Source organism: Nicotiana tabacum, chromosome 3 (assembly GCF_000715075.1).
Source record: "Nicotiana tabacum cultivar K326 chromosome 3, ASM71507v2, whole genome shotgun sequence".
NCBI classification, from domain to species: Eukaryota; Viridiplantae; Streptophyta; class Magnoliopsida; order Solanales; family Solanaceae; genus Nicotiana; species Nicotiana tabacum.
The window spans coordinates 143657928-143684590 of NC_134082.1; the positions used below are offsets into that span (position 1 = coordinate 143657928).

At 38.3% G+C, this 26663-nt stretch overlaps 1 protein-coding gene across 3 annotated transcripts; it reads left to right on the forward strand.

The window, feature by feature from the left end:
* Nucleotides 1-4898: 4898 nt before the first annotated feature.
* Nucleotides 4899-25447, forward strand: LOC107784167 (serine/threonine-protein kinase STY8). 3 transcript variants are annotated; one of them, XR_012707881.1, is made up of 17 exons: nucleotides 4899-5461; nucleotides 5612-5726; nucleotides 7067-7140; nucleotides 7289-7408; nucleotides 7572-7626; nucleotides 10064-10174; nucleotides 12045-12095; nucleotides 15237-15400; nucleotides 15477-15584; nucleotides 16148-16221; nucleotides 16481-16656; nucleotides 23251-23346; nucleotides 23677-23936; nucleotides 24231-24311; nucleotides 24421-24474; nucleotides 24561-24695; nucleotides 24780-25115. XR_012707881.1 is itself a non-coding variant. In XM_075250002.1 (17 exons), exons 1-16 carry the CDS (start codon nucleotides 5265-5267, stop codon nucleotides 24858-24860), a joined length of 1692 nt encoding a protein of 563 aa, XP_075106103.1. In that variant the 5' UTR covers nucleotides 4902-5264; the 3' UTR covers nucleotides 24861-24881; nucleotides 25126-25447. The 3 variants fall into 3 exon arrangements, 2 of the variants coding, with proteins under 2 accessions (XP_075106103.1, XP_075106102.1); XM_075250002.1 differs by lacking the exon at nucleotides 23677-23936 and adding an exon at nucleotides 25126-25447 and having other exon boundaries at nucleotides 4902-5461; nucleotides 24780-24881; XM_075250001.1 differs by lacking the exon at nucleotides 23677-23936 and having other exon boundaries at nucleotides 4902-5461.
* The last annotated feature ends 1216 nt before the right edge of the window (nucleotides 25448-26663 follow it).

Here is a 26663-nt window from a genome sequence, read left to right on the forward strand (position 1 = left end):
AGTTGTGGCTATCTCAGGAGAAGTACATTGAACGTGTACTAGAACGCTTCAACATGAAGAATGCTAAGCCAGTCAGCACACCTCTTGCTGGTCATCTAAAGTTGAGTAAGAAGATGTGTCCTACAACAGTGGAGGAGAAAGGAAACATGGCTAAAGTTCCTTATTCTTCAGCAGTCGGAAGCTTGATGTATGCAATGGTATGTACTAGACCTGATATTGCTCACGCAGTTGGTGTTGTCAGCAGGTTTCTTGAAAATCCTGGAAAGGAACATTGGGAAGCAGTCAAGTGGATACTCAGGTACCTGAGAGGTACCACGGGAGATTGTTTGTGCTTTGGAGGATCTGATCCAATCTTGAAGGGCTATACAGATGCTGATATGGCAGGTGACATTGACAACAGAAAATCTACTACTGGATATTTATTTACATTTTCAGGGGGAGCTATATCATGGCAGTCTAAGTTGCAGAAGTGCGTTGCACTTTCAACAACTGAAGCAGAGTACATTGCCGCTACAGAAACTGGCAAGGAGATGATATGGCTCAAGCGATTCCTTCAAGAGCTTGGATTGCATCAGAAGGAGTATGTCGTCTATTGTGACAGTCAAAGTGCAATAGACCTTAGCAAGAACTCTATGTACCATGCAAGGACCAAACACATTGATGTGAGATATCATTGGATTCGAGAAATGGTAGATGATGAATCTCTAAAAGTCTTGAAGATTTCTACAAGTGAGAATCCCGCAGATATGCTGACCAAGGTGGTACCAAGGAACAAGTTCGAGCTATGCAAAGAACTTGTCGGCATGCACTCAAACTAGAAGACAGTGCTACCTCCTCTAGATGAATGAGACTGGAGGGGGAGATTGATGAGGTCCATCTCATTGAAGAAGTATTAGACCATGTGCCTAATAAAAGTTTTCTTTGGTTTGGTAGCCAACCTTGTTGACTTGGTTTGGTTGGTAGCCAACCTTGTTGAATTAGTTTGGTTTGGTAGCCAACTTTGTTGAATTGTGAAAAGTGTGTGTAAATTGTCAAATATGGTAGGCTTTAGAGAGTGAAGCTTTGGCTATAAAAGGAGAGCTTCAACTCTCATTTCTACACACCAACAAAGAGAGAAAGAAAGAGTGAGGTTTCACAGACAAGGTATAAGAAAATAGTCTGTGAGGAAAATAGAGAGTGAGCGATATTGTAGTGAGGTGGGAATATCAAAAGAGGGTTATTTCTTTTGAGTGTTGTAGTGGTCTTTGGAGTATTTATCTCCGACCTACAAAGTGTAAAATTCCTTACTATAGTGATATCAGTTGCTCCTCTCGGGGTCGTGGTTTTTCCCTTTATTCAGAAGGGTTTTCCACGTAAAAATCTTGGTGTCATTATTACTCTTTTATTATTGTTAATTACCGTATCTCGGTGCTACATTATTATTCCGCTTTATTACCGTGAATATTATTTTGGTAAGGGGTTTATTCCCAACAATTAAAAACTTCAAATCAACTACCGTTCTGGTTCATAAATTAGTATATAACTATATATAGAGAGAGAGTTATAAAGCGTGTGCTGTTAACATTTCTTTCAGTCCTTTTTTCTCTAAAAGATCATATTATATTGAATCTTATTGCTTTTCATTCACACACACAACGTGGATATTAGTTCCCACCCTTCCCCAACAAATAATCCTTCACTGCTTTAAAATTTCAAGCTGAAAGTGCGATACATTTTTATTATGTTACCTAGCCAAATCCCCCATTTCATGTGCCAAAGTTCTTCCAAACACACGAGAGACCATGTATATACAGGTGGACTAACTTCTGCCAAGATTGGTGTCAAATTAAGAGGATACACTTTCAGGAGATGGCGCTTTGATGACCTCTTTTCCCAACAAACCCATTCCAATAATTTTCAAACGTACCTGCTTTATACTAGTTGAGTTGCATAAATGTTATTAACTGCTCTCATTTGTAAAAACTTTGGAGTTTGAAGGACACAGTCATGTTTGTCTCTTTTCTTTGATATACTCTTTAAGTTTATAATTTTGGATGTTGGTAACATTGTAAGCAAAATCTCACATCTAACAAAATACTGAATTATAGCAAAATCTCACATCTACTACTAGATTGGATTGTTACAAATATACTTAATCATGAATTGTTGAATTCATGCTAATGTCTGCACCGATGCTCGTTGAATTGTCACCTATTGGTCATTAAGCTATTCTCTTTAGTTAGAAGTTTAACGTTTTTCTTTAATTATTTTCTCAAATAATTATGTATCATCAGTAAAGTAGCATAGTAATTTAAATGAATTAGAATTCGGCTAAATTTGAAATTATAATCTCCTAGTATTTGGAAGTTATAATTGATTCCTTGAAATTCAAGATTAAAATGATTTATTTAAATAATTAAAAGATCTATGTTGGATCTTAGCGTTCTAAAAATAAATAGAAAGAAGCTGCATCAATTCAATTACATCGTGAAAAATGGGACAAAATATCGTGTGAATGACGGCTAATATTAATGAGGCTGACCATGTGGGTGTAGACAACGAAAGTAGATAGGCAACGATACGATATATGCATTTCTTAATCCATTTTCTTTTTCATCTCACCTATTCTATTTCTAGGTGCAATGGATGTTGGTAAAGATGTTAAGAGTGGCATTAAAATACTCTAATTAGTTGGAACTTGAAAACCTAAAAATAGAAACTAAATGGCGACATTTTGATGACACAATTCCCATTAAACATGGAAATGAATTTCAGGTCTTAACTAAGGCGCAACAGCACAATATTGATGGCTTTTGACTATCCATCTGCCTTTTGTATTTGATGACTTTGATCTCCTTTATCTCTTCACCTGGTCATCCGCTTGAATCTGCTTCCTTCTCCTCTTCATCCCAAAAAAAAAAAAAAGATGAATTAAACTAATGGATTTATAATATTAATTTTTATATGAATTTTATTATTAAACCATTGTTTTTATATGTACTTTTAACTAAATTTGTGATAACTTAAACATAGTGTATTACTTCGTAAAAAAACTATGGTAACTCTTTCTAACCTAATAGTAGTGCTTCACTTGTTGAAGGAAATAATATACTAATTCTTTTCTCTCTCCCTCTTTATCACACACAATTAAGATGAAGAGAGTGATTTTCACCTAAAAGTAATTTACTTTTAAAGATATTTATTATGTTTAACTTCTCGCCAACCTGACCAGAGTAGTAAAAATTAGTATATCCTAATAATAGTCTACGTCCATCGGGAGTTGAACGAAATTAAATTGACATTTTTCTTCCTATTTCATGTTCGTTATTTGTATTGGGTTCGACTAAATTTGAATTCGCGTCGAGAAAGTCCCACATTGGAGGTAAATCGCTTTCTAAAAAAGGCAACTCTACGTCCAAAGCTCAAACCCAAAATTTCTAATTGAGAATGAAGGAATACTTATCATCCCACCATAATTGTTGTCGGTACATGATACCTCTTAAACAGCACACTAAAGTGATTTTAAACCATTAGCGAAAGTCATTGACTTTGAAGATGAACAATGTCTACATCAACTTAATAATTACATGGTAACTCTTAAAACAGCACACTAAAGTGATTTTAAGCCATTAAAGAAAGTTTAAATAAAATAAGCGTCACTCATGATGAAAAGACACTTATTTTTTTAATCGAACTTTAAACATTATTGGGTTAGTTTATACAAATCTAGAAACAGTCGAATATGTTGTCAGTAGAACACAGATAATATATTACTACATAGTATTGTATATATACAGTCTAGCGGCTTCGTTTTGCCACAACAGTACCATATGGTCCTCGCGCTTATCTCTGAACCAAAGGAACGTGATAATACTATTCTTTTCATTTCTTATACTTATTTTATTAGTCTTCTCATTGTACAAAGTCATACTGGTCATGATATAATGTGGATTCCACCTCATCATTTTTGGAGTTGCGCTCAAGAAATGTTTTTTAATTTTTACACCCTTGTTGCTCAAGAATATCTTGATCACTTGGATATGCCTGAATATTCCTATGGTACACACCATTAAGGTACAACAATGAAGAACATCCAATTGTAGCTTCACCATTTATAAATTCACCTCTCTTACGCAAGTAGTTATGGTCATTAATATATTATAATAATATATAATTTTTGTGATTTAGAGAATCTTAATAGCTCAGTTAACTACCTAAACTTTTACTTTATTGGTGAGGATTCGATTCTCTACTTTATAATTTCTCCTCTCCCCCCTCCCCTTCAAAAAAGAAATCCCCTCTAAATTTTAAAAAAGAAATCTTTGTAATTTAGCTGTAAAGTGAACTAAAATGAACATTCACTTGACAACAACTGTTAGATACAATGTTATAGTAACCATAATTTATAAACTTTCCTCTTTTAGGTAAGTATACGTAGTAGAAATAGAATAATAGCAATTCATTGGTTACATCGATATCCTTTGTAATTTAGTTACCTTATAAAGTGAATTAACATCAATATCCATTTTTGACCGCTTCTGTAAGACAAGTAACATATTAATGTGTGGAATATATTAGTAAAATAAATTGGAAAAAACTATGATATCCTATATTTCAAATTTTAATATACTAACTAAGCTTTTTAACATATCTTTCCGGATTCTGTGTGAACACAAAATATCTTATATCTCAGGCGTTTTTTTTTGGCTAACCGAAAAAAAAAAAAAAGTTAAAGGCAATATAAAATTTAGAAGTAACAACAGAAAGTTCATTGAAAAAAAGGTCATAATTTTAAATTCCATTTATTGGATTCCTCTATTTTGTTCTCTATGTAAAAGAAAGTTTTCTTTTATAAGTAATAATCACAAATTTCTTTTATCCATAGATATAAAATAATAAAAATGGGTTGGTCTGATCTCATAAAAGGATAAGCTCACCACGAAACGGGGACCCCACTGGTTAAACAATGGAGGAGCGATACCTTTCTTTTCCAATGCCACCTTCGTAAGCACTAATAAAGCCCAGCCCCGCACCCAGAGTATAACTAGAAAAACGGAATCTTCTCCCTTCTCTCTCCTCCATCTTTTCCCTAAAACTATTTGTCGCTCTCCCCTTTCTCGTATTTAGCCATCAAATCAACTCAAAATCCATTCCATTTGTTTCATCACTCAACTTATGGAAAGTACTTTCTATAGCTACTCTACAGTTGCTTGAACTTTTTTAATCCGTTCCAGAGGAGAGGAGTTTTTGCAATTGTGTGTATGCGTTTTTGTTGTTGTTGTTGAATGGCGATGGACGATAACGAGAGTTGCGGAAGCAGAGCGATGGAGCCGTCGTCGCCGAAACAAAATCGGTTACATAGGCAGAAGCTTGAAGTGTTTAACCAAGTGCTTACTCGACTACAGGATTTGAATCTCGAAGAGGTTAAACTTCCTGGCTTTGAAGACCACCTTTGGCTTCACTTCAATCGCCTCCCTGTTCGGTTAACTTCATAAACCCTACCTTTCCTCATTTTTCGGTTACCTTGTGTTTTTTGGCCATTTGTCAATTTTTTTCTGGTTTACTCAGTAATTGATCGAATTTTCCGCCTATAAAAGTTAAGTTTTTTGGTACTGAATTTGGATGCCTGCAGATATGCATCGGATGTTAATGTGGAAAGAGCAGAAGATGTGCTCATGCATAAGAGATTACTGGACCAAGCAGAGGATCCTGCGAATAGACCTGCCTTTGATGTCCGCCTTGTGCAGGTTATACAGCCATCTGCTTTTCCTACATTTTTATGCGTGTATGTCCTATCATTATCAATGCTCTTTTTTCTTTGGTATCTCTGAAAACTGAGCACGTAGAAATGACATTTGAACAAATTCTCCCTATGTATGACAAAGAGGAATCTCTACTTGATCTTACTTGAATAAGTTGGGGATTTGATGCAACACATAAGGTGTTTCCAAGAAGCACAGGGTCTATTATTTGGAAACTAGTAAATTAGCCAATAATCTCTTCAAAGCCATATTTTTTTCTTTTCATCCATCCCAAACTTCTCTTGCATTCTGTCCTAGGAGGAAACGGAGAACTCTCTTGGGAAATAATGTAGTAAGGATAGCAGCTTATTAATATTTCCTAATAAATTATTGAAAGAATGTCCTTTGAATTAATTTGAATATGCCGTGGCTCTTGTTTGTGTAGTTTATATAGTGGGCTTGACGATACATAATAATCCTTTAGTTCACTTCATCCTTCTTGAATAATAGGGACATATGTGTGGCTTAATGAGTGTGTCATTCACAAAAATGTAACATGTACATTTAAAAGTGTGAATTTAAAAAGATTTAGGCATAAAGACTTTTGTCTTCGCACATCCTCTCAGACTCTTTTCCTTGTTTTGCTTCTCACAGTTAAGATATAAGTGTTGAACTGTACATATCTTGATTACACTATCTAGGCCGAGTTCTTATTTGGTTAACCTTTAATATATAAGGTGTTGAGAATTATCTTCATCTCTTGGCTAAGCTAGTCAATCTATGGCGTTCATTGAGTTAATTCAGTAATATATCATGTAATGCAAAATTAGTTTTAGGTAGCTCTTATGGAGTGGCTTGTATGCTTCTGGTCTGAGAATTTTCTAAATTTCTTAGGAAGACAAGTTAAAGCTAGAAGATTGAGCCTTGAATCTTTGAGGCATCCAATGGGTTGTGTCTCTATATCCATCTCCTTTGAGTGGGTATGCATTAGATGAAGAGTTTAGATTTAGATCAAGAGACTTGAATGACTATGGAAATCATGTCATTTCTAAGCTCTTTTTAACATTAAAGACTGTGAGACAAATTACAGTAGGACTTTACAAAATCAGGCTTACTACCAAATTCGGAAGTGCGCTTCTGCCTAGATATGTGAGACGAGATGGAGGAAAGAGGAGATGTCCAGATATATAAACCAGCAGAAGAAAAAAGGGGGTGATTGCCAACTTGAAGGTCATTAGCAAAGATTTGATCATAACTGCAACTTTAGAATGCGTGGCCTAACTCAAGTTTTTTTTTGTAATTTGAAATATTCACATGCAAGTTCTGACTTTAAGTTCATAATGTAGGTTCACCCCATGTACAACGCAGTTTCAACCAATACAGTTGATGTAAATTCTTCCGTTAAAGATGAAATTCCAAGGTATTCTCTTTAGTTTAAGCACTAAAGTTACCTATTGTTCAATATCATTTCTTTTTGTGTATTATTTTTGCACCTGTGATTTTTCTCTAGTGTGCTCCCTTAAGTAGTTTAATTGTTTTTGTGTTGCCATCTTGTTTTCCCTCTCCAGCATTCATCCTCCTCCAACATTTGGTTCATCACCAAATCTTCAAGGCCTTGAAATTCATGATAATAAAGCTCATATAAATCATGGAGAAAGTGATATCAATTCTACTTCGCGGTCAACCAGGTAAAATTCTCCATAATGCTTGAGTTGGTAAATGAATAAGATTTATGATGCTAGTAGTTGGCATTGTAGCTTTTCATACTGAGTTTCTTTTGTCTTTGGAGAGGATTTCTAATTGACTTTTCTTTCCTAGCAATATTCTTATGTGCCAATTGATTTTGTGCAGGCCAATGCACGAGATTACTTTTTCAACAATTGACAAACCAAAAACGCTCACTCAGGTGCCTCATTCTTTTCAGAATCGTCCTCCCCTTTTTTTCATACATGCTTTCTTCTCATCTCTTATATTCTCATAATAAAATACAAACTGTAGTTTCATGAATTTACCGTATGCAAATCTAGTGCGAATTTAACAGGAAATAATGTTAAGACCCTTAAATTCCTTAAAGTATCTGACATTGGACTCGCTTCTAATAACTAAAAATAGCCTCATTCTTGCTTAATAAGCAAGGAAATAATGACCTTTATCCAAATAATACAACTGATATTTTCATAAACTACTTCTCCAGCGTATAATATAGAATAAGCGTCTTAATGAAGATAAAAGCTAATAGAAGACTATGGTGAAGGGGAAACAGAGGATAATACGGAAAAGTTATTGTATGGGCCCATGGATTGATTGTATGATTAACTTCTGAGCCTAATAAAGTAGGGAGGGGTTTATTCAGTTAACCTAACTATCAAAAATATTTGCAGTCATGACCATCAACTTTTCTGATACAATCTTGTTCCAAATTAATACTATAAGAAATCTCTTAGGGAAATGGGCACGCCTATTTGTGAAATGCAGTTGGTATTTGTACTTTCTGTAGTCAGCATTGTATTGCCGTTACTGATATAGGGAGTCTTTATTGTTAGATTTGTTCTGGGAATCAGGAGTCAGTAGTGGGAGTGCAGGAATATGCCACTTCAGTGTGTCAAAGATCTCGCTGAATGCTCTTTTTTTTGTATATATATTTTATAAATAAGTAGCTCTGCAGAAGTTCACAAAAAGATTCCAAAGGAAAAGATGAAAGGTGTTAATGGGCTACGATAACAGAGCTTCAAATGAGAAGGAAATTAGGGTAGTGGAAAGTCCCAGGATCAGTCCATGGAATCTAAAGATTTGGGTTGTGATTACATTGCATATCAATCTGTGAGAAAATAAGAGAAAGAGAAGAAATGTATTGATGACTTGTTGATCTTATGGATGCAAGATACATTCTTATGAATGTTATTTATAGGTTTAAACACAAAACACATATATTATTTGTATGATGATATCTAATTGAAAAACTTAGCTCTTCTAATATTTTAATTCTAACATTCTAACATCACCCTTTCAGACTCAAGGTTGAGATTTTGAAAGTATAGAAAAGTAAACGGTCTCCGAAATGCGGCTTGAACACTGTCGCTTGAACAGTTTCTGAAAACCTGCGGGAAGGTCATTGGAAAAGTTTAGTCACTTGAATTTGTTGGAAAAGTTGTTAGAAGTCGTCGAAATATTGACCAGAAGAGTGATCTGAATACTGTTGGTTTTGTGACAAAAAGTGGCAGTGCCACTATAGGTAACAAGATGCTGTTGGAATAGTCATCTGAAAGGGACGGTTTAGCAGGAAACAGGTAGTGTCTCCCAAAATTTGAGTTGTCTTGTCTCACTGGAACAAACATCGGAAATAAATGCGACGGCACAGAAATATTTACCTAAAAGAGAAAATAATAATAAAATTATGAAGAAAATTTTAACTTGGGCGATATAAGACTGTCCATTAGTAAGGAGAAACTACTTAAGCTTTTACCTAGAGGCTCTGATACAATATGAGAAAATAATAGAAGACAATAGATGTATCCATAACTTGATACTTTGATAAATAACAAACACATTTATTTTGTGGTGTCAAACACAATTAACTTGTGATATTTTCTAGAGATGGGACAATAACAGGAATACAAGGTTTGTACGATGAATAGCCCCCAGGGATTTGGTTTAGTGGTAAGAGCACAGCGCAAGACGTATGGATTTGACCCACGTCAAGGGGTTTGAACCTTGCTGCAAACACAAGCCTAGTATTTAAGTGGAGAAGGATAGAGGAGTGGAATCGTTGTCCATTGAGTTTCAAACCGTGCGCCACTGGCCCTCGAGGATTTCTCAGTTATGAAAAAAGAGGTTTCTATGATGAATTGTACAATGCCTAACCTTTCTCAATGGTTTCTGTTTTCGGAATATGAAAATATCAGATTGACCCAAACACCTGAAAGTAATTTACATTTTGCTTTAAATCATATAGATTCTCAAAAAAGAGATCTTTCTTTACCTGGCGCTGGAGGCAAACTGTTTATTACATGGCATGCACATTGAAGACTTCAGCCCAAAGACAGATTTCTGTGTCTGTGAAAATGCGACGCCAGTTATTCCTACAAATTCAAATAGTCTCTGTTAAAATATTGTGACAGTCTACCTGGATTGAAATCTGTATTTTTTATTCACTCTCTGTCTCATGGATTTTAAGGTTATGTTGTCGATTGAATTGTTCATATCTATGCAGTCCTGAAAGTTATATAACTTCATTAATCTGCAGAAGCTGCAGATTTCAGAGTTCTATTAAACATATCTATCTTATCATGTTAACTTTGTTCTTATCTTGTTCAATTTTATTGACATCAATCCTGGATTTCCAGTTGACTAATATAATTTCTGAGATTGGTCTGAACATTGAAGAGGCCCATGTTTTTTCAACTACTGATGGTTTCTCCTTGGACGTCTTTGTGGTTGATGGATGGCCATATGAGGTATAGTATTAATGTTTCTTTCAAGATATAACAAAATGCTTGCTGACAGTTAAAAGTCTTCTCTTAGTTCTACAATTATAGTCTAGTTATATGATCAACATACTTTTTATTCGCACCGACATAAGTTAAAAGATGAAAAGTTTTGCCTTTGCAAGTCTCAGTTAATTCCTCTTTTCTTGTTAACATGTATAAGTTTTGAAACTATGCTCCTTATTCATCTAGTAGATTGTTTGTCAGTTTTGTGCTTGTTCTGCCCTTTTCCCAATTTATTTGGCTCTATTTCAATTTTGGACATCCTGATATTTTTGGCACCATTTCATTCATGTACGACTTTCAAGAATTCAGACTCATTTAAACTAGTGATGTGATTGTTTTTCTATCAATCATTTAAACCAACTTTTCAACCATCACTTTAGTATTTTCTTGTATGTTAAATTAATATCTTATGCTCTGTCCCCAGAACAATGTCGTCATATAAAATGAGACAGAAAGAATGCACGACTTTATGGGTGTGTTTGGTACGAAGAAAAATATTTTCCGGAAAATGTTTTCCAATTTTCCCATATTTGGTTGGCTTAAAATGTTTTGGAAAACATTTTACTCTTGAACTAATTTTCCTCCAATTGGAGGAAAATGTTTTCCCTATTAAGAGAAGGGAAAACATTTTCCAAAGCTCTTCTTCAACCTTCCCGACCCTATTCTCCATTCCCACCAACCCCTCCCCCCCCCCCACCCACCCAACCCTGCCCTACCCCCACCCTAAATAGAAATATTATTAAGAGTACATATTTTTCATGCCATAGATAGAGTACTTTCTTTTTCATTTCAACAATATGAGTATTTTTTTTTCATAATGTAAAAAGTATTTTCTTTCATTTCAACGAAAAAGTAATTTCTTTTCATGATGTAGAAAAAGTATTTTCTTTCATTTCAACAAAATGATGAAGTAAAAAGTATTTGCTTTCATTTCAACAAAAAAAGTACTTTCTCTTCATGATGTAGAAAAAGTAATTTTTTTTTGTTTCAACAAGTAGTAAAAAATATTTTCTTTTATTTCACCAAAAAAAGTACTTTCGCTGATGTAGTAAAAAATATTTTCTTTTATTTCAACAAAATCAGTATTTTCTTTTCATGATGTGGAAAAAGTATTTTTTTTCATTTTAACAAAATGAGTACTTTTCTCATGTTATAGAAAAGAGTACTTTCTTTTTCAACCGAAAAAGAGTATTTTCTTTTTAGTTATGTAGTACAAATTTCAAAGTTATTTTTGCGTGAAAAAGTAAAGCAGTACATTTGTCCCTTTGGGCTTTGGGTTTGTGTGAATTTTTAGAGAATAATTAAATTCTTGAAGAAAATAGAGTCCCGAAATCGTTGGGTATTTGTGGTTGGGAGGGGGGAAGGGGTAGGTGAGGGGGGAGCACATGAAACATGGGGATTTGGGGGGAGGGGAGGGGGGATAAAGAAAGTAGCATAAAAAATTATTTTCCTAAAAAATATTTTCTACTCTCTAAACAAACACTAGAAAATATTTTCCGTAAAAAGTTTTTCATTCACCAACCAAATAAGGGAAAATAAGTGATAAAACACTCATTTTCCAAGAAAACATTTTTTAGGAAAACATTTTCCTTCATGCCAAACACACCCTATATCTGATAAGTTCTCCATTCAAGTCTCATATTATTCAACTAAATATGGTTTCACTTAATAGGACATTTATGAGATGGTATTTGGTAAATTTAGGATGTAGTGTATTTTAAATATGAAAGTTAGCAAATTAAGCATCTTTCTACTAGATTCGTGAAGTATATCTGTTCTTTTTCCTTTTGTGGTAATTTACTTTTATACTTACTTATTTGGTTTGAATTTCTAGGAGACAGAGTTGCTTAAGAGTGAGGTGCAAAAGGAAATTACGAGGAGCAAGGTAGATATTCTTCTGACCGCTAAATGTGGACAGAGTGGGGTTCAAAATTTTCTTCTGTTAATACTTGATTTGCATTATGGTTGTTTTCTTTTGGGAAAAGTAAGATACTGATTTTGCTGTTTTTCTTCATAAGGAGCTATGCAACTTATGGAGAAACAACTAAAATATTTGGTTTCTGTTGTGTGTCATCACGTTAAGTTGAATTTGTTGCACTCACCTAAAATTGGTTTATGTCCGCTTAATTAATGGGATCAGAAAATGACTTTGTCGAACATGAAGTCTTGCCTTTGCTTGTCTGATGTTCTGTGCGAGTTAGAAAACTTAGCAATCTTGCCTTTTATCCCAGTCAAATTTATAGAAGAAATTTGTTTGTTCTACTAGAGTAATGCTATAAAAATACTCTGTTGCAAGATCATAGGGCTTTGGTGTAGTGGTAAGAGTGCAACGCGTGATGTGTGGGTTAGGCACACGGCACGAGTTCGAACCCTGCAGCAGACAAAAGCCCTGGTATTTACTTGGAGAAGGATAGAGGAGGGTCGTTATCCACCCAGTTTCGAACCATGAGTCTTTGGTCCTCGGGGATTTCTCTAATATAAAAAAAATACTGTCACTAGCTCTCCTTGAATTCAGATTTTCCAGCCACAGCAATAGCCTAAGTAAGAATTTATGTCAACTGAAATTATGGTTTGCCTATGTGTTGCAGAAGCAAATTTCTAAAAGTCATATGCAGATATCCTCCAACACTCTTCATCACATTGCATAATATAGATTCTAAACTTACATTTGAAAAAGGAAGGCGGAACACATAGTCGGCCCCCATAACTTGGCACGATTTTTCGTTAAGACACCTCATCTTTTGGTCATAACTATTGAACACCTCACGTTGCTCAAATTTTGCTATTAAACAGCCTTGCTAATGTGGCAGATCGCGTGTATCTCAGTTAAAAGTGTGCCCATGTTGCCAGAAAACATGAAGTTTGCTGAAAAAGATTTTCCGGCCATCTTTTGGTGACAAATTTTTTCCTCTTTTCTCCGCCAATGCGATCACCTCCTCACTCGTAGATCCAGCTTCAACCAGCACCTCCTCACTCGTAGATCCAGCTTCAACCAGCACCTCCTCCTATTCTTCTTCATAGATCCAGCCACCATCACAAACACCATCTCTGCTTCCTCAGATCCAGCTACGATCACCGCCACCTTCTCCCCTTCTTGTTCTCAAATCCGATCACCACCACCTATTCCCTCTCTTTCTTTTAAAGGCCAGCCACCACCAGTCTTCTCCTCGTTCTTCTGAAATCCGATGAGACAACCATCACTGATCTAACCACCAAATGCCACCGCCATAAATCTGGCCACCACTGAAGTTAGATTCAAACTAGCCAGTGAGCAGATAGACACTACTACTTCATGGAAGCGTGTCTCTTGAACAGCTCACTGACATGGCAAACCATGTTTTGCACTTACGCTTGAGTGCGTGAATAACTTAATTTAGGCCTTTTCTTTTTATTGTCCTCAGTTTCACTTTCCTCCTCCGTCAATATTCTCGATGTGGGCCGCACACTTCTATCCTTAATTTCTTTTACCGAAACTCAATCGTAAACCACCACGATGAATTGGCAGAACACTCTGCAGCCATGGAAAACCACCATCACTCTGTTCAGCTTTTGGGTGTATTCAAACCGTTTGCCATTCAAAATAGAGACAGACGAAACACTTTGCTTACAACCCATAAATAAGGTTTCTCTTTTCATTTCAATCTAAATTCATGGTGTTTCCTTTTCTATTGTTGTAGCAGTCTTCTTGTTTCTTCTTCTCACATAATCTATATCAAGGCTTAAGGTAGTTTAGGATTTTTCTTGGAACGCGTTGAATCGAACTTGGGTCTTTTCTAAATGAACCTCGAGTAAGCCAAAATTCCCAGGTCAAAAAAAGAATGGATTAATTTGATTACTACTCAATAGGCTTAAGGTGGTCCGGCTCTTTCCCGCACCCCACGCATAGCGGGAGCTTAGTGCAACGGGCTGCCCCTTTTACCCAATAGTCTTAAACTAAAAAAAGTTGAATTTCTGATTAGGAAATAGAGATTAACCGTTGAGGTGGGGGAATGGTGTGGAAATTGGAAATTTTACGAACGGAGTTGAAGAGGTGAAACTATGGCCCGGTAGAACGCTATTGATTTAGAAAGGGGGACGGTGGAGAAGACGATGAGGAAGAACCTAGGATGGGGTAAGGGGGTTCTAGTTTTGGACGAAGAAGCGGGGATGGGGAAGGTCTAGATGATAAAAAAGAACAAGTGGGGTTTTGGGATTTTCTCTTCTGTTTTTTCCTCAATTGTAATTTTCCAAAAATCAAAATTTGCAATTTTGAAAATGACAGGTGTCGATCACTGATTGGTTCATTTGACATGTCAACATCGAGTAAGTTTCATGCTGATGGTCTTATGGACACAAGTGTTCAAGAGGCACCTCCTCCAAGTAGAGGTGTCTATCTGGTCACTGGCTAAGTTTGAGTGTCTAACTTACAAAATGTGCCAAGTTGAAGGGGCTATCTACGTATTTAGCCTTTCCATTTCCTTTCTCATGCCCTAGTTTTTGGTGTAAGCAATCTAGGGTTTCCCCTTGAGCATTGCTAATAGCCGTATTAGCTTCTCTCGTAGCTCCCTTATACCATATGATATAAGGAAGAAAAAGAATGATCTGTAACATGTGAAAATTTGTTAGGTAGCTCATTTTCTTACTTTTCAGTTTTTAAGTCTTTAATGTAGTGTCCTCGATATACTTGTGTTCCGTTAATGAAAAGATAATGAACCTTCCTTAATTTGTACTGATCTACATGTTGGCGTGTGCTAATAGCTGAAGTGCTCTAAAATGGCTTGAAACATTAGTTGGAGTTTTGAAGAAACTGTTTTCTTGGAATAAGTGAATGAAAGAAGAGGGCATTAAAAGATGGGCTAAAGTTATATTTATTTTTTCCTTATCTTTTATCTGCATGAACCTGTTTAGAATCCATGATCTGGCTTATCTTTTGTAGGTTCTAATTCAGAAGCAAGTTTTCTCTGTCATTTATTTTTCAAGATTTTGATTATCATACTGGACATCAAAGATGTTCTCAGTGCTTTGATCTTCTGGGTATGTTTTTCAGGAGCAAACACCATATATCCAGCTTGCAATCCACGAGCAAGGTCAAACATCTGAATCAGGTTCTGATAGCGTAAAAATACCTAATGATGGATCTGATGACTGGGAAATTGATATCCGCCTGCTGAAATTTGAAAACAAAGTTGCATCTGGGTCATTTGGAGATCTGTATGATTCGACAATGCACATCTTGCTTTCTAGTTGAGTTTGTTTAGTCTGTAGATTTATACTGTGTCTTTTGCAGGTACAAAGGCACATACTGTAGCCAGGAAGTGGCTATAAAAGTTCTCAAGCCAGAACATTTGAATATGGATATGGTAAAAGAGTTCTCGCAGGAGGTCTTTATAATGAGGTGCGTCGTTCGTACTATCATGGTTGAGAATCCCTTTCAGGATAACCTCACTGTTGTTTGCATGTATCAGATAGAATCCTATCCATCCTTTTAAAGACTCTGTTTGAAGGATTGCTTTTTCTGCTGCTACTAGAGATAGCTGTACTCTGTTGAAAAATTTGCTCTCTACCACTAGAGAATTTTCTTGCAATATTTTACTCCCTCTGCCTAAGTCGATCTTGTTTCCTTTATACTGTGTTGAGTTACTAGGTATTTCTCCTATAAGTGGCATTAAGCTATTTATTTGTTCCTTGGTAGCATTAAGCTATTTAGATTAGAAAAAAACGTGTCATAAATAATTCAAGGGACTAAGCTTTCCCAAAAGCAGTCAAAGTCTTGGAAGTAGTAACAAACTTTAAAAAATATGGATTTGTGCATGTGGATTTGAATTATCATTATTGATAATTATGTTATTTCATTAGTGATAATTATGTTATCTTTCCAGCTTCCTATTTCCTGTTTCTTTCATCAGTTTTTGTACTCCCACTGCTTGAGATTTTATCTGGTTTGTTTACCTCTTTTAGGAAAATTCGGCACAAACATGTTGTCCAATTTATAGGGGCATGCACACGACCTCCAAACCTGTGCATCGTGACTGGTATATTTCAAGATTTTATGTATTTGAACTGAATTACTATGTTTGTTAATAGTCTGGAGAACTTTTTGTTCTCTGTTGATTAATGTTACATAGTGTTCACCAGAAGATACATTATTTGACTGCTTTATAAGGCATGCTTTATTTTTTTGCTAAATTTTTAATCTTCTGCTACTTGAATGGCAGCTTATTTCCATTACTTTTAGGTGTCTACCCTGCTTCACGTAATTGACTATGTGCTTTTTACAATTTTATTGATCAGAGTTCATGTCCAGAGGAAGCATCTATACTTTTTTGCACAAGCAAAGAGGTGCATTTAAGCTTCCTACTCTCCTAAAGGTTGCAGTTGATGTTTCTAAGGGAATGAGTTATCTGCACCAGAATAACATAATTCATCGGGATCTGAAGACTGCCAATCTTCTGATGGATGAACATGGAGTAAGTCCGAGCTGGATCTCAACTCTTTTTAAAAGCTTGTCCAGTTGTCGTAAAGTTTTTTTCTTTGGAGTCTAGGGTATTATTTCATTTGTTACTAAGCTATCTTTGGGCCAGTATATCCATTCTCATGCAAAATTTATGTGCAATTAAAACCTGTAGGGAAATCAAGGTCAATATGCATTTAGCCCGGCAAAATACAGGGGAAAACTGTGTGTCATATGATTAGGCTATGGGAGTATAAGAGTATATAACAAATATGGAGATTTGTACGACTTAAAAGTCCATCAATGTTTTCCAGTGCTTAGTGTCACGTCCTTAGTTGTTAACTAAGTGCACGTGCGGCACTTGACAACTCACTCACGATCTTGCACAACTTGCTCACGTTCTTGCTATGTCAAGTCAGCCTTACTACACTCAAGATCGCTAAGAGAATGGAAGAAAGAACACAAGAGAATTGTTAAAGGAGGCTTTGTATTAGAGATAACTTGAATTGTTTGCTTGATTGATGAATTACAAATGAATGACCCCCTTTATATACTAGTTTTCTAGGGGCTAGTGTGTAAATATTAATTATTACACAAGTCCCTGATATTTACAAGATAAGGGCTTTTTCTAGAATTCTTTACAAGCCTAGAAGATTCCAAGTACTTTCCTAGCAAATCCATAAGGATCTAGGTTCTTCCTAAAGAAATGTCCATACCTCTCTAGAATCTTCTCACAAATGCTAGCCTTCTTCCTATGTAAGCTTCCACATGACATTAATATATGTCAAATGGTGCCTATGTGGCATGATGACATGGTGGGTCATCACACTCTCCCCCACCTAATATTGCGACGACCGCGGCGCAATGCTGTTGCATAAACTCTTGGATCTTATCTTTGAATTGCCACAAGTCTTCATATCGTTCCCACGTGGCCTCCTCCGGTGATTGCCCTTTCCAATGGATGAGGAACATAGCGGTGGCTTTTTGCCCTTGTTTTCGCCTGGCCTGGTAATCTATGATAGCCTCAATCTCCCGATCATGCGAGGCGGTGATAGTCATTGGCGCTCGACTTGATTGGCCCCTACTCGGATCATCCTTATCTTCATGATATGGCTTAAGCATGCTAGCATGGAAGACAATGTAGATCTTAAGATACGATGGCATGTCAAGCTTGTATGAGATCTCGCCTACCTTGGCGACGATCTTAAATGGCCCCTCATACTTGCGAATCAAATTCTGATGCATGCCCCGTAGTGCTTTGAATTGTCTTGGGTTAAACTTCACCATGACCATGTCCCCAACTCTATAGTCCGTGGGACGTCGCTTACGGTCCGCAAACTTCTTCATCTTCTTAGCTGCCTTATCCAAGTAAGACTTAGCAGTGTCGAGCTGCTCCTCCCATCCTTTGGCCATATGATAAGCCCCTAAACTCTTTCCCTCGAACGCGGCTGGTAATGAATGTGGAGTTTGTGGTTGTTGGCCTGTGGCTAGCTCAAATGGTGTCCGCCCCGTGGACTCACTCCGCTGCAAGTTATAAGAGAATTGGGCAATGTCTAGGAGTCTTGCCCAATCTTTCTGATGCGTGCTTACATAATGCCTCAAGTAGCATTCCAGTAAAGCATTGACCCGTTCCGTTTGTCCATCCGTCTGTGGGTGAAAACTAGTAGAAAAGTGTAGTTCCGTGCCAAGTATGTCGAACAACTCTCTCCAAAAGTTCCCAGTGAAGCGGGGGTCTCGATCACTGATGATATGCCTTGGTAAGCCCCAATACTTTACCACGTTCTTAAAGAATAGCTTGGCGGCTTCCTTAGCTGTGCAACCCGGTGAGGCGGGCATGAAGGTGGCATATTTGGAAAATCTATCCACGACCACCATAATAGTACCATAACCATCGGACTTCGGTAGGCAAGTAATAAAGTCCATAGTCACGCTCTCCCATGGACGCTCTGCAACTGGTAGTGGCTCCAAAAGTCCTCCGGGCTGTTGTTGCTCCACCTTGTCCTGCTGACATACTAGACAAGTCTGCACATAACATTCTATATCATCTCGCATGCGTGGCCAATAGTAGATTGACTCAACTAAGGCCCTGGTGCGACGTTGGCCTGGATGACCAGCCCACATTGTATCATGACTCTCCCTTATGATCCGCCGTCTAATGTCTCCAAACTTAGGCACGTAGACCCGCCGACCTGTGGTAAGTAGTAGACCGTCTTCTATCCAAAACCGTCTCGTCTTGCCTTTGTTGGCTAACTCGATAAGCTGTTTGGCTGCTAGATCATGCTGCATGCCTTCTTTTATAGCCTCCCGAATATCCCATCTCGCTGAAGTGATTGCAGCAAGCTCGGCTTTCCGGCTCAAGGCATCGGCTACAATATTACCTTTTCCCGGCTTATACTCCAGCGCATAATCAAACTCGGCCAAGAAATCGTGCCACCTAGCCTGCTTTGGTGTGAGCTTCTTCTGTGTCTGAAAGTAGCTAGTAGCCACATTATCAGTCTTGACCACGAACCTCGACCCGAGCAGGTAATGTCTCCATGTACGAAGGCAATGCACAATGGCAGTCATTTCCTTCTCTTGCACCGTGTAACTTCGCTCCGTCTCATTTAACTTGCGACTCTCAAATGCTATGGGATGCTTATCCTGCATCAGGACACCCCCAATTGCGAAGTCTGAGGCATCTGTGTGCACCTCAAATGTCTTGGCAAAGTCAGGTAACGCCAAGACTGGCTCCTCTATTACAGCTGTCTTAAGGCCTTCAAACGCCTTTTGACAATGCTCCGTCCAAACCCATGGCTTGTTCTTCTTTAGTAACTCAGTTAATGGTGCGGCCTTTGTTGAGTATCCATTGATGAACCGACGATAGTAGTTAACAAGGCCAAGGAAGGATCTCAACTCAGTTACCTTTATGGGTGCCTCCCACTCCTGGATAACACGTACCTTAGCATCGTCCATGCATAGCTCGCCATTGCTAATGACATGGCCCAAGAAGTGCACCTTTGATTGCGCGAACTCACATTTCTCCCTCTTGATGTATAGCTCGTTCTCTCGCAAGACTTGGAAAACCTTCCTTAAGTGCTCCATGTGCTCCTCCAAGGTGTTGTTGTAGATGACTATGTCGTCTAGGTAGACTACCACGAACTGGTCAAGGTAGGGATGGAAGATCTTGTTCATAAGGGTGCAAAATGTGGCCGGTGCATTGGTTAAGCCGAAGGGCATCACCAACCACTCAAAAGTTCCATATCTCGTCACACATGCTGTCTTTGGCTCATCCCCTTCCGCAATGCGAACCTGGTAGTAGCCCTTTCGAAGATCCACCTTGGTAAAGTACTTGGCTTGCCCAAGTCTATCAAACAAGTCAGCAATGAGCGGGATCGGGTATTTATTCTTCACGGTGACCTTTTTAAGTGCTCGATAGTCTATGCACAAACGCAACGATCCATCCTTCTTCTTCTGGAACAATACTGGTGCGCCAAAAGGTGCCTTTGATGGGCGAATGTGACCAGCATCTAGCAGCTCCTTCAATTGTTTCCTAAGCTCCTCTAGCTCGGGAGGTGCCATACGATATGGGGTAAATGCGGGTGGCTTAGCCCCTGGCTCCAACTCAATCTTGTGATCCACCTCTCGCCTAGGCGGCAAGTGCTTAGGCAACTCCTAGGGCATGACATCTTTGTTCTCCTCAAGCAACTTCTCTATGCAAGACGGCAATGTTTCTTGAAAACTCTTGTTTTCCTCCAGACTTGTGATGGTTGCCACGAATGTCGGCTCCCCCTTCTTGATCCCCTTGACAACCTGCATAGCTGAGAGTTGTGCTTGGCTCTGTCCGTGTGGCGTAGTCATTGTAGGTACCATGCAAGCTCGTTCTCGCTCCATAACCAAGAGACGTTGGAGGTAGGGGTCGATTAAAGTATGACAATGTCTAAAGAACTCTTGCCCCAGTATGATGTCAAAGATATCCATAGCGGTTACGGTTAAAGTTTGTCATACCTTTCCAAGTTCCCAATTTGACACCAACTCCATTAGCTACCCCACGAGCATTCTGTATCTCGGCATTCACGGTCTTGACGCGAGAGTTGGTTGGAGCAAGCTTCAATTTCAGTCTCTTTGCGGCAGCCTCAGTCACGAAATTATGAGTTGCTCCAGTGTCCACCATTGCACGAGCGGGCTTGTTGTTGGTGAGATCCACGTACTGATTGCCATTCTCGGTAGGTTGGATAGCTTGCTTCGTGACAGCACCACATAATCCGATCATACCCAACTGTGCGGTTCCCGGACTCTCTCCTTGTGGCTGCTCCTTCCGCTCACGTACCATGGCACTGAGGCTCTTGAGGTCAGGACAATTCCTGAAGCCATGTGGCCCTCCGCATATATAGCATCCCTTCTTCTCGACCTGTGCCTTCTTCTCGGCGTAGCCCTGACGGCCACTCGACTTTTTGAAATCTTGAGTCTTGGAGTATTGTTGTTGTATCTCCTTGCCTTTGCCACGGTCTCCCCCACCTTTGACATTGTTAACCTTTGACTCCTTGCCATTGCCTTTGTCGTGCTTGTCATGTCTGAAGTCCATCAATGATTCGGCCTCCACTATGGCTTGGTCTATATTAGTGACTTGTCGGCGTTGCAACTCCTGCTTAGCCCAATTTTGCAACCCGTCCATGAAGTGGAACAACAAGTCATCATTGGTCAGGTTGGGGATTTGAAGCATAAGGGTAGTGAACTCCTTCACATAGTTACGTATGCTCCCTGTTTGCTTCAATTCCCTAAGCTTGCGCCTTGCCTCGTACAAGACATTGTTTGGAAAAAACTGTCGCTTGAACTCCATTTTGAACTGATCCCATGTGCTAATAGTACATAGACCCTTATCCACGTCAGCCATCTTCCTTCTCCACCAAAGCATGGCAGTCTCTGAGAGGTACAATACCACAGTGTTTATCTTGGCCTCGTCGTCCCTCACTTTGCCATGTCTGAAGTAGTTCTCCAAGTGCCAAAGGAAGTTTTCCACTTCTTGTGCATCACGAACACCTTTGAACACCGGGGGTTTGGGAGCCTCGATCTTGGCCTCCCTCGTCACCATAACATTGCTGGCTATCTCGGTCACGCCAGCATTGACATGCTCCTCGAGTGACTCTATCTTTGCCTTCATAGCATCGATAGTACTCAAAGCCTCCATGAGTCTGCACTCTAAGGCAGTGATGATTTGCCTTAGTTCCATCTCAGTCTGTGTACGTCCCTCCAAGTCATTTCGGATTCTCTCAATCTCTTCAAGAGTGTGCCCCTCAAGAACATTAAGGGTGCCTTCCACCTTCCCCAAACGTTGGCCAAAGATCTCCACGGCGTCCATCCCCGCGTTCATCTTTATCACCCACTCTTTACCGAGCGAGACGTCCTCTGGAAGGACCTCCACTTCATCCTCGCTCGCCTCAGTGGTAGATGGTTCTTGGGATGTAAGCCCTTCATTTGACACAACCTCAGCTGGCACCTCCTGGCTCTTGTTGGTGGCGTTCCTCCTTTTGCTACGACCAATCTTGCCAGCAGCATCCTGGATGATGTTGGCTTGGGTGTCGGCAGCGTTAATTTCTTCGTCGTTCGCCATTCCCTTAGTTGAAACCTTCGCTCTGATACCACGTTGTCACGTCCTTAGTTGTTAACTAAGTACACGTGCGGCACTTGACAACTCACTCACGATCTTGCACAACTTGCTCACGTTCTTGCTATGTCAAGTCAGCCTTACTACACTCAAGATCGCTAAGAGAATGGAAGAAAGAACACAAGAGAATTGTTAAAGGAGGCTTTGTATTAGAGATAACTTGAATTGTTTGCTTGACTGATGAATTACAAATGAATGACCCCCTTTATATACTAGTTTCCTAGGGGCTAGTGTGTAAATATTAATTATTACACAAGTCCCTGATATTTACAAGATAAGGGCTTTTTCTAGAATTCTCTACAAGCCTAGAAGATTCCAAGGACTTTCCTAGCAAATCCATAAGGATCTAGGTTCTTCCTAAGGAAATGTCCATACCTCTCTAGAATCTTCTCACAAATGCTAGCCTTCTTCTTATGTAAGCTTCCACATGACATTAATATATGTCAAATGGTGCCTATGTGGCATGATGACATGGTGGGTCATCACATTAGGACCCTTTTAGTAGGCTATTTCTATTCTGAAATGCCAGATTGATGTGGATGAAAACCTCTAAAAACTATTTGATGTTAAATTAAAGAATCAAAATTTGTGTATTTGAATCTTTAGAAGAAATACCAAATAAAGATGACGGGAAAGTTAAATCGCAAGGTCCACTTATTCATAGAGTCCTAAAAAAATATTCAGTGAGTAATAGTAGCAGCATTAAAGCTTGATTGGTGGCAATTTAAGTTGATTCATATTGTGAAAGATGTGAATCTGCGAATAGCACATTGACTTAACCTTCTTATTAATGTCTACATCACCATTTTTTGCATTCCAAGGAAATCTATTGATGAACTTTGATAAAAAAAAAAAAAAAAAAAAAACAGCAACACCTATAAATTGTTGCTGATAAGAGTTGCCTTTTGCGTAATTGCTTTGTTCACAGAATGTTCGCTCTGACTTTAAGATCCATCCTCTACTGAACAGGTTGTTAAGGTTGGTGATTTTGGGGTTGCGAGAGTGCAGGTTCAAACTGGGGTGATGACTGCAGAAACTGGAACATATAGATGGATGGCTCCTGAGGTGCAGAGATCTTAATTTAATTTTATGCAGTACTTAATTACAACATCCTCGATTCAGTTGAAACTAATGATTCCAATTCTTTGGTTTTCTTGCTGACAAGATGCATGATTGCTCCACCAATTATGCTTTTATCCTCGTGCTTAGATTTGTTGCCACTATAAAATAAGTGTAATGGTCCCCTTCAAGCTGATAGGACTTTTACTTTGAAACGCCTCAGGCTTCTTTGCTTCAAGCATGAAGAGCTTTTAATATGTTGCTCTCTGAATTTTGCATTTTATCCTTAGATTTCGTTTCCACACTCTGTGAAGTCTGGTTGTCATCTATATGCAGTGCTTGGGACTTGTGTTCTTCTTTTCTATGATGGTGGTGTCGGGGCCAGCTTGTCCGCACCTTGATTAGTTCCAGCATATACCTATTATCTCCCACTAGTACAGGTACCGGGTAACGCTATCTACCAAGGCTTAGACGGATCGGAAGAAATAACCTAATGTTTTCGTCTCCACCGGGATTTGAACTCAAGACCTCATGGTGCCTTTGGACTTGTGTTCATTTGCTGCACCCTGCTGCATCTTGGACGCTTTAAGCACAAGGTGCTTTTGATAACCTTGTAATAGGTTATTTTACTTAGGTTGCCATCGGTAATATGCATCGCAGGATTCCGTGTACGGTTTACCATGCAGATAGATCGGGTTTCTGCAATATTAAGCATTTAAATGTGAACTCTTGGTTTAATGGTTTTTGCTTCTCTTCCCTTTAATACTACAGTATTCTCTTGTGTCATCCCAGTCCAACATTCTATTCAGCAAAGAGTTTGGCCCAATTTTGTGCTTAACCATCCTGCAGCATCCAAGTTTCATGCTTAAAATGGTTTTTATTCGTTGAAGGTAATTGAACACAAACCATACGACCACAAGGCCGATGTTTTCAGCTTTGGTATAGTGCTGTGGGAACTTCTGACTGGAGAAGTAAGTTTCGCATTCTTTTTTTTTTGAGCAAGTTTTGCTTTGCATCTATTTATGTTCACATGTTAGTTCTTTAACACCAAACTAACTTTCATGTCTTGCGACGGAGCAGATTCCATATGCGTACTTAACACCATTACAAGCAGCAATAGGTGTGGTGCAACAGGTAGCATACAGTTCATTGACGTCTCTAGTACTAGTGATATATTTCCCATTAACTAACACTCACATTTGGTTTCTCATTGTTATCAGGGTCTACGGCCAACAATTCCTAAGGACACTCATCCAAAGCTTGCTGAACTTCTTGAGAAATGCTGGCAGCAAGACCCAACTCAAAGACCTGATTTCTCGGAGATTTTGGATATGCTGCAGCATCTAACTAGGGAGGTTGGGCATTTGCATAATATAAGCTTCATTTTGTTAAGGCTTTTTCATTCCTTTGAACCTGGTTTTTCTATGCTTGAAAAACAGGTCGGAGGTGATGGAGAGGACAAACAGAAGGACAAATCAATTGGTAGCTTTTTCTCAGCTCTTAGAAAGGGCCATCACTGAGATTTTGTTGAAGAGAGGAAGGTGCTTGGCCTTCTGCTTTTGTTTTGGTGTACCGATTCTCAGATCCGATTAGTTTTTGAAAATCATGGTTTTTATCCAATGTTGCTTGGCATTCATTTACTATTCCTAATTTAGTGAGGGGCGCAAGCTGGTGAGGAAAGCTTTAGCAACTCTGTACAGAATTCCTGTGAATTCGCAAATTCTGATTGCTAATCCTTTTTGTACGTTTCTTATTGAGAATTTCTCTCTTTTCAACTTGTTCTAGGCACCATCATTGTTTCTGAATTGATGCTTTTGAAGCTAACCAAGATGTCTACCAATGCCGCCTCAGATTACAGGAATTGTAAAGAAATGGTAAAATATATAGCTTTTCATCCAAGACGTGTTTACACGTTCTATCGCACAGATTTTCTTAGTGAGTTTTGTATTCGATTGACTTGGAAAAGATCTCCTGATATAAAATAGAGGTTCCAACAGGAGTAAATCGTCATCGGAGCTTCTGTAAATAGTCAAAAAATGACGCTATTATGGAATAGAAGACATTTTTTTAAAGTATGAAAATGCTACCCAATATTTTTGTATGAAAATGATTGCATCTACTGTCCTGCCATATTTTGGATGCAAAAGTCCAGACTGGCATGGCTGAAGCTGAAAGAATGAGGATAATTACGCGAAATCATTTTACTGAACTGCTAAAATGAACAGTAGAAAGAACTTCACTGAGAAGATATTTTATCTATGGTGTTAAAGGAGTGATCATTGAGTACTATGAGAAATTATATCAAGAGGAGCTGATTGCAATAAATTTTAGAACGTCCAGTTCAGTTGGATAGGGATAACCAGAGAATGATGAAAAATAGGAAGCTGTTAGAATGTCCAGTTCAGTACTGTCTCAACGTTGTTTGGGATGGCATTGAACTTCTTTTATGATCAGCAACAATTTGAGAAAAGTTGAACGCCTCTTATCATTTTTTTGATCCCTATAAAGAGGGGGGAAGTGACATTATAAGAGCAGAATACCTAGAACTTGGAATCGTTTATTCGGTGCACGTTTATACCATTCGTAATACTAATGTATCATCCCCTTGCCCTTGGACTTGGCTATTTGAAGCTATGCCATGATTAGCTCACAATGTATAGACACCTCCCCATTGAATTGTGCCTCAAAAGTAAAAAGTTGTGGTTCATGGAGTCTAGGTTATTGATATGAAAAGGGACCAAATAAATACTCCAGTAAAGCTTTGGTAGGAAAAGAGGGGATAAAAAGCATAAGTTAGAAAAACAAATCTAGTAGAAGAAATATGCAGTTCCTCTTACCCTAATTTGGACCTAGAATCCTTAACCAACAATTTCATTTTGTGGAGACTTTCAGCAGTGATACACAAGTAGAAGAAATTTATATTTTCTTACACACCTATATGTATATAGTATATGCTTTACAAAATAATTCATGTACGTGGTCAGATCTGAATAGTAACATTCTCCGGAAGCTTACCAGAATTCACAACTAAATAATAATCATAAGTCCTCTCTTCAACATTGAAGACGTGCAAATACACGAAAACAGCACATACAACTTTACAAAATCTTTGTTAGTTGAACAGCAAGTTCTGAAGAATAAGAGATTGAACTCATGTTCAGGCATTCCGTACTCCCTCCATCCTATCGGATTGCCCTACTTATTTTTCGATGGTTAGATTAATTAGTTCGTTTGACCAGCTTTTAAGTGCGACCAAATTTTTTTAAAAAAAGTAATTTTTGTCCTGAAAAAAGCAATTGATCAACGAAAATTAATTCGTCCTC

What these genes read in the sequence shown, in the direction of transcription:
- LOC107784167 (XM_075250002.1), top strand. Translation starts at nt 5,265, where the DNA reads ATGGCGATGGACGATAACGAGAGTTGCGGAAGCAGAGCGATGGAGCCG. An exon ending in TTGATGTCCGCCTTGTGCAG is followed by an intron (nt 5,727 to 7,066) that starts GTTATACAGCCA and finishes TTCATAATGTAG; the next exon opens with GTTCACCCCATGTACAACGC. An exon ending in GTTAAAGATGAAATTCCAAG is followed by an intron (nt 7,141 to 7,288) that starts GTATTCTCTTTA and finishes TTCCCTCTCCAG; the next exon opens with CATTCATCCTCCTCCAACAT.